General features: G+C 53.9%; 1 protein-coding gene across 1 annotated transcript; it reads left to right on the forward strand.

Annotated features, from left to right (window-relative positions):
• Positions 1–708: 708 nt before the first annotated feature.
• On the forward strand, positions 709–7618 carry CFC1 (cripto, FRL-1, cryptic family 1). The gene is made up of 5 exons (XM_055125343.1): positions 709–760; positions 846–1016; positions 2535–2649; positions 3231–3340; positions 7556–7618. The coding sequence occupies exons 2-5, from the start codon at positions 966–968 to the stop codon at positions 7592–7594; spliced, it is 315 nt and encodes a 104-aa protein (XP_054981318.1). The 5' UTR covers positions 709–760; positions 846–965; the 3' UTR covers positions 7595–7618.
• Positions 7619–7838: the final 220 nt, after the last annotated feature.

Below are 7838 nucleotides of genomic sequence, written 5' to 3' on the forward strand. Positions count from 1 at the left end.
AGAGATTCTGCTGAGGAGGTACTCAGCCCAGACCCCACCCCCTGGCCAGGACTCACTGAGGACAGAGCTCTCAGCATGAGCTCCGCCTGTCACAGCAGGCCACTGCCTTGGTTAGCACAGCACAACTCAAAGATCTTTCTCCTGAGCAGAAGGTAGGGGATTGCTGTCTTCTGATCCATGCTGCTGCTTGATGAGGTTCCTCCGGATCTGAGTGCGAAGATACTTTCAGATTCAACTTTCTTGGAAATCCAGCTTCAGTGTTTTGGTGAGAGGACACTCAGAGCAGTGGGAAAATGACCCAGAGCTGCCCTGCTAGGTAAGGACAGAGACCGTTGTTTCTATATTGGAACCAAGAGGGGCATTTAAAAGCCTTTGGAAAAAATTGTAGTAGCATGCACAATTTTTTCTTCTCATTAAGGAACAAGGCACTTTCTGCATCTCAAAATCTTTCCAAGCCATAATCTGTACATTTGTAATTTGTACATTTGCTTTCACATAACAAAAATGAGCAAGTAGCAACATAAATGGAAAATATTTGCACTATTATTTGATTTATAATTGAAAATGATATTATTTTTTCTAGATATTTTATATAATTTTAAATATTTTAGATATTTCACATATTGTATACAATGATTGCATTACATTTTATGCACATGTTTCTAACTTTTTATATTTTAAACTTCAATAATTTTCTTTGATCATTACAGGCTCCTGTTTCTGATCAGTTTGGCATTACAGACAATTCAATTGGGAAATAGTAAGGAGCATTTTATTTATAGTCTGAGTTTAGTATGTCTCTTTCTCAGTCACTATCAGTCTCAGATTCTCAATGTTTTTAAAAGGTCATCCAAGAGAGAGACACAGGAATAGAGAAGAAATTCACAATGTTACAGCTCAGAAGTTCCAGCAGAAAACATTCCACTCGCCCTTGGACGATGTTCGAACAGTGAATAGTAGCTCAGATGGCTGGAGGCTGCAGGGTTCACGCATCCACTCCCAGAGTCACCAGGAAAGTAAGTCTTGATACTGCCCCACCCACAGACAGAAGGAGGTCTTTGGATTCTGAAATAGCTACCACATTATACCACATTATGCCTGTGGGGTGTGTGTGTGTGTGTGTGTGTGTGTGCGTGCGTGCGCATGCAAAAATTGGGGTGTGACCATTATGTGAAACTTTAAAAAAAGGCTTTTATTTTAATAGTTTTCTGTAATGCTGCTTTATTACAAGGTATTTTCACAGATGATTTCTCAATATAAATGGGGGCACCCGCACCCCGTTTTGGCAACAATCAGGCACTGAGTTTTGAGGGCCACAAAGTTAGGATAAAACATGAGTTCTGTCTCAGAGTGCCTTCCTCGTCGTCATACTTCTCTCTTGATGGCATGTTTCTTATGTTGAATAATGTGCAGTGATTATGATTTATTTTTGTAAGGTACTTAAAGATAGCTAGCACCTATTTGTGATAATAAAGTATGTTGAGTGTGGGCTAACTTTCAGAGGAGTCATCAAATCACAAATCTAGAGTTAAGCGGGAATTCATTATTTAATCCAGCCTCACATCAGAAATAAAATTTTCTTGACAGCGTGTTTGGTTATCACCTGGCTTCTGCGAAGCAGGTCCAATACCCAGCTCCTTACACTGCTTAGGAAATGAATTCTCTGCGCTAAGAAACAACAGCCACGTAAGCACTCACGTGGCTCATTGGTCTTCACTTCTGGGTTAAGTCTTTTTAAAGACTATAAACCAAGTTTGGACCAAAACAAACAAACAAACAAACAAGAAATAGACCAACCAAAAGCCAGTGTGTTGATATTATGCAGTGAAATACAGGTAGGATAAATAAAAATTTTTTTTAAAAAAATCGGTTAGATAAATAGAGAACATTTTCTCATCTTCATGCAGATGCACTGTGGTTTAAAAGAATTAACCTTAGGCGGGGTTCTTCAGTTCTGAAAAAGAGTGTGACCATTTCATTGGTAAAAACTTCCTAGATGTTTCGCTGTGACCAGGGATTCCCCACAGGTCCAGAGCTTAGGATGTTTTGGGAACAAATGTTCCTTATAACGGGGGCGTCACCTCTGTCTGCAGACTTTCGGGCTCCATCCAAGACTTCGTGTCCCCAGGGGTCCCTCCAGTGGGGCTGGCTGGGGGAGTTTTTGGCGTCGGAGGGGAGGGGGTGTCGCGGCTCCCGTGGGTGGTCGGCCCGGAGGCCTGTCTTTAATCACCGTCGCGTGAAGCCGCGCAGGCGGGCTTAGCATGAGAAAGGAGGAGCCGGCGCCCCGCGGCTCCGCCGGCCCCCGGGTCTCGCCCGCCCCCTCCGCGACGCTTTTCATCCCAGGGGTCGAGGTACCTGAGCAAACACTCCCGCCAGGCGCTAATTTTATTGCTGGCCGGGAGGAGGAGCCGGGAGGCGAACTTGTGCTTTTGTCTCCGGTGGGGAGGGAGGTGGTGGGGAGCAGAGGTCGGGTGGAGAGGGGCGCAAGGAGCTGAGCCGCCCCACCCCTCCACCCCTCTTCCCCCCACCACCAGGTGAGCCCCAGCCCCGGCGCTGTTGCAGGAACGGGGGCACCTGCGTGCTGGGCAGCTTCTGCGTGTGTCCCGCGCACTTCACCGGCCGCTACTGCGAGCACGACCAGAGGCACAGGTGGGCGCTGGGCAGGGCAGGCGCGGGGTGCGCGCGGGGTGGGTTCAGGGCAGGGCGTGGGGTGGGCGCGGGGCAGGGTGGGCGCAGGACCGGGCAGGGCTCGGGGTACGCGCGGGGTACGCGCGGGGTGGGTGCGGGGTGGGCGCAGGACCGGGCAGGGCGCAGGGTGCGCGCGGGGTGGGCGCATGGCAGGCGTGGGGTGGGCGCGGGTCAGGGCGGGCGCAGCGTCGGGCAGGGCGCGGGGTACGTGCGAGGTGGGCGCGGGGTAGGGCGTGGGGTGGGCGCAGGGCAGGGTGGGCGCAGGGCCGGGCACGGCGTGGGGTGGGCGCGGGGCTGGCCTGGGCCAGGGCGGGCGCAGCGTCGGGAGGGCGCGGGGTGCGCGCGGGGTGGGCGCGGGGTGGGCGCGGGGCAGGGTGGGCTCAGCGCCGGGCAGGACGCGGGGGTGGGCGCGGGCCGCTAACCCGGATCCTTCTCTAACGGGATCCGGCGCTAAGCGCTCTGGGTTCTAACGGGATCCCGCGCTAAGGGTCTGGTTCTAACGGGCCCGGCGCCCACGGTCGGGCCCTCCGTTGTCCCCGCAGCGGCTGCGGCGCCCTGGAGCACGGAGCCTGGACGTTCGGCGGCTGCCGCCTGTGCCGCTGCGTCTTCGCCGCGCTGCGCTGCCTGCCCCCGCGCGCGCCTGGCCGCTGCGGTAAGTCCCCCGCGCCCCTGCGCGACTCCCGCCGCCCAGCTTCGTTCCTAGGACAGCCTCGGCGCCAACAGCCTTGGCAGGGATGTCTGAGCTGAGGCCACACAGCACTTTCCCTCCTGAAACCCAGCAAGGGACGTGACTGTCCCGGGTCGGCGCGCGGCTGATTGGTCTGCAGTGCCGGGTGGTCTTGGCAGGGCTCAGGGCACCGAGGGAAGGCACAGCACCGGCCTCACCTGCAGGCCACCGTTAGCCGACACAGGACACAGCAGTATAGCTAACCAGGGGGCTTTTCTACTGGGGGCGCCCAGCCCCACCCTCCACCCAACCCAGGGCACAGTGACACTGCAGGGCCTCTCGCATGCCCGCTGGGAGGTTCCCGTGAGGGCAGCACCAGTGAGTTGCCCCATCAGCCAACCTCCGGTCCTCCCCTGCTGCCCACACCCTGCAGTGGGCGACGGCTCAAGGGCCCAATGAGGGTCCAACCATGAACTCAGTAGTGTTCACCCCACCTGCAGCTGTTTTTGGTGAAACAGGGCGGTCTTCAGGGCGCAGTTAAAGGGGTCTTCATGAAGGCGCAGCTTTGCGTTTAGCCAGCCTGGGTTCAATCCCCGGCATCCCATAGGGTCCTTTGGAGCCCTGCCAGGAGTAAACCCTGAGCACTGGCAAGTGTGGCCACAAAACAAAACAAAAGGGGCTGGTGTAATAGGACAACGGGTAGGGTGCTTGTCCTGTGTGCGGCCAGCCCAATTCTACCGCCACACCCCACAGGGTTCCCCCGAGCTGCTAGGAGTGATCCCTGAGTGCAGAGCCAGGAGGAAGCCCTGAGCACCTCCGGGTGTGGCTCAGAACCCAAACTAAACCCCCCCAAAACCTCCCAAAATAAACAAAAAAGGAGCTTGGACTTTTGTCAAACTGGCTCTCTGAGGTTGCACACGCATGCTGTGCAATTTTTTAATTTTTTAGTTTTTTTGATTAAGTCACTGTGAGATACACAGTTATAAAGCTGTTCATGATCGGTATCAGTAATACAATAATCCAACACCCGTCCATCACCAGTGTCCATTTCCCACCACCAATGACCCCAGTTTCCCTCCTGTCACCTCACCCCCCCCCCCAGTCTGCCAGTCGACCTCTACAGCTCTATGGCAGGCACTTTCCTTTTCTCTCTCTCTCTCCTCTCTCTCTCTTTCTCTCTCTGTTTCTCTGTCTCTTTGTCTCTGACTCTCTCTCCCTCCCTCTCTCCCCCTCTGAGCACTATGGTCTGCCATGCCGATACCGAGAGGTTATCGTGCCTGTTCCATTACCGGTAGGTTCATTATTCCCTTATCAATTGCCCTTTCCTTTTTGCAATCATATAGAATAACAGCAGGCCCCTCTGTTGGTCCCATGGAGTGTGATAAACACAGTAAGACAGAAAATGCTTATTTGAAAAGCTTTCTACGAATTCTTGTGGAAGTCCTAAGAGTTTCCTCCTCAGCTCAGGGAGTGGCCGTGAGCCCACCCAGAGAGACTCCCTGCAGCCCCAGCCCCCACGTGGGGGCGCCTGCTTGGAGGAGGGGCCCATTCGCCCCGACCTCACTCACAAAGCTGGGCCGACCGGGCGCCCTGGGGCTCAGGACCAGAGAGCACTTGCATGTGGCTGTGGGACAGAACCCCCTCCTGCTCCGGCTCAGGAGAGCTCACCTCGTGCTCACACCGCGAGCCCCAGCGCCACTGGTGGCTCTTCCTCAGCCCTGTGTCCTCAGCGGCCTCTTCTGGGGCTGGGTGCTTGGATTCCTTCTTTGCGTGGTTCTTCCCCCAGGTAGGGGAAAGCGAGACCGCAGTGACCGGCTCAGAGCTAGTCTGTCCCGCATCCCTCTCTCCACCAGGAGGTTTCCCACCGCTGTGCCCCGCTGCAGGGGCTTTCTTTCTCATTACTCAGAATTGCCACTTCAGACCCGTCAGGATGATATTCATTTATTTATTTACTTATTTTTGCTTTTTGGGTCACACCCGGCGATATACAGGGGTCACTCCTGGCTCATACACTCAGGAATTACTCCTGGCAGTGCTCGGGGGACCCTATGGGATGCTGGGAATCGAACCTGGGTTGGCCTCGTGCAAGGCAAACGCCCTCCCTGCTGTGCTATCGCTGTAGCCCCCCATCAGGATGCTAGATGGCAGGGCTGTGTAAGCCTGTGTGGGGGCGGGGGTGGGGTGGGAATCGGCTGGCTTCACCCGGGCATCCCTGAGACTTTGAGCACTGGGCGCTGGTCTGGGGGCTTCTCTTCCTCCCACCCTCCTTTGTCCAGCCCCAGGTTTGCTCGTGAGAATATTTCAGTGTTGCTGGCCCCTCTGCTGGTTTCCAGGCTGTGGGCTTGTCAGCTTCACATGATCATTTCTTGCTAACAGACTGTTAGTTTTAGCTAAAGGGGCCTTTGCACTGCTCCCCATACAGAGATTCGTCTTCAGCAGCCTTTTTTTTTCTTTTTGGATCATACCCAGAGTTGCACAGGGGTGAGTCCTGGCTCATGCACTCAGGAATTACTCCTGGCGGTGCTCGGGGGAACCATATGGGATGCTGGGAATCGAACCTGGGTTGGCTGCATGCAAGGCAAACACCCTACCCGCTGTGCTATCGCTCCAGTTCCCATCCTCAGCAGCTTTGGCCTGGAATCTCAGCTAGAAGAAGAGTCAGACTCCAGGATTCTTGGGTTCAGAGTCAGTGCTGCTGTGTTACAGCCACTTGGTTGCAGCTGAGGGGGTGGGCACAGGAGGAATGGTGGCAGCCTTGGCGGGGAGGGGGTCTGTCATGCTGCGGCATCCCCCAAGACTTCAGGAGCGAGGAGTCATCTAGTGTGTGAGCGGCCTCTAGTCAATAAACCCGGCCAGGACTACTTGAGGGCTGGAGGGGGCAGGCAAGTTGGATTTCCTTGTAACCGTCATTTTATTGTTAGCTATGTGTTTAATTTTTATCGAATCACCAGGAGATACACAGTGACAAAGTTGTTCATGATTGGGTTTCAGTCACACATGAACGCTCCAACATCCATCCCTTCACCAGGGCACGTTTCCTGTCACTAATGTAGTGCCTGGTTCCCCTCCCGACATCCCACCGCCCCAACCACACCGCCCCCAAGCCTGAATCTATGGCAGACACATCTCTCTCTCTCTCTCTCTCTCTCTCTTTCTTTCCCTCCTCCTTCCCTCCCTCCTCTCTCTCACCTCTCTCTCCCTCCCCCTTTTCTCTCTCCCTTGCCCCTCTCTCTGCCTCCTCTCTCCCCCACTCTCTCTCTCCCTTCCCCTCTCTATCTCCCTTCCCCCCTCCCCCCCCCCCCCCCCCCGCTACTTTTGGTCATTATAGTTGGCAGTACAGGTACTGAAAGTTCACCATGTATAACCCTTTATCTCCTTCGGCATGCAGTTCTTGTCCAGAATGCTCATTTCCAACTACCATTATCATAGTGGTCCCTTCTTTGTCCTAATTGTCCTAGATATTTTATTTTATTTATTTATTTTGCTTTTTTGGGTCACACCTGGCAATGTATAGGGGTTACTCCTGGCTCATGCACTCAGGAATTACTTCTGGCGGTGCTCGGGGGAACCATATGGGATGCTGGGAATTGAACCTGGGTCAGCCATGTGCAAGGCCAAGGCCCTACCTGCTGTGCTATTGCTCCAGCCTCGCTATTTTATTTTAAATTAGATCTTTGGACCCCTCCCCCCCAGTGACTGACTGACTTGGGTGGAATTCTGAAGCTGAGGAAGGTTATTTCTGTGTCCGCCTTCAAAATTTCTCTCGGTTCCATAAAAGTCCACTGTTGTTTTGTTTGCAGTGAAAGGGATAGGATGTCTAAAGGAGGTCAGAGGGCCAGTGCTGGGCAGGGTGTTTGCCCCATACACAGCTCACCTGTGCTTGAGTTCCAGCCCCCCAGATGGTCCCCCAAGCCCCGCCAGGAGTTAAGCCAGAATACCTCCGGCTGTGGCCCCCAAACCAGAACAAAATAAAGACAAAGAGAAAGTCTAAAGGGAAGTGAGTCTTGCTTACTCGGTGCCCCACCTTTTGTGGCTCTAGTGTGAAGGTGGAAATTTTAGCCCATCCCTTGCCCAGGGGCCATGGTCTTGTGAGGACGCCAGGGAGAGAAGGTCTGAGAGAATAGGTGAGAGCATCTCTGCTTCTCTTTCAAGGCAAGCTTGCCACAGTTCATCTAACTCTGGATGTATATGTATTTTTAGACCTGCACGACTTTCTGGCCTCCCGCGCTGACGGACTGAGCTCGCCTGACTTGCTGAGTTTCCTCCTCGTCGTGCCCTGCCTCCTGCTTCAGTGCATCCTCAGGGAAGAGGGGATCGCTCAGACTCTGGGGAACCACGGCAGGCCCGGCCGTTCTAGGCATCGCTTCTGACTGTCTAGGTTGCAGCAGGTTTGATTGCTTTTTTTACAAGCTGAACTATTACTTGGATATGCTTCCCGTTTCACTACCAATTCTTTTGTTTAATAAACATGCTCGTGGAGAGT

The sequence above is a fragment of the Sorex araneus genome, chromosome 2, assembly GCF_027595985.1.
Source record: "Sorex araneus isolate mSorAra2 chromosome 2, mSorAra2.pri, whole genome shotgun sequence".
Classification (NCBI taxonomy): domain Eukaryota; kingdom Metazoa; phylum Chordata; class Mammalia; order Eulipotyphla; family Soricidae; genus Sorex; species Sorex araneus.

Excerpts from the sequence above, each read along its gene's own strand:
- CFC1 (XM_055125343.1), top strand. The coding sequence starts at position 966 with ATGGCTGGAGGCTGCAGGGTTCACGCATCCACTCCCAGAGTCACCAGG. Across the intron at positions 1,017-2,534 it reads CTCCCAGAGTCACCAGGAAA|GTGAGCCCCAGCCCCGGCGC; the intron begins GTAAGTCTTGAT and ends CCCCACCACCAG. Across the intron at positions 3,341-7,555 it reads GCGCGCGCCTGGCCGCTGCG|ACCTGCACGACTTTCTGGCC; the intron begins GTAAGTCCCCCG and ends ATGTATTTTTAG.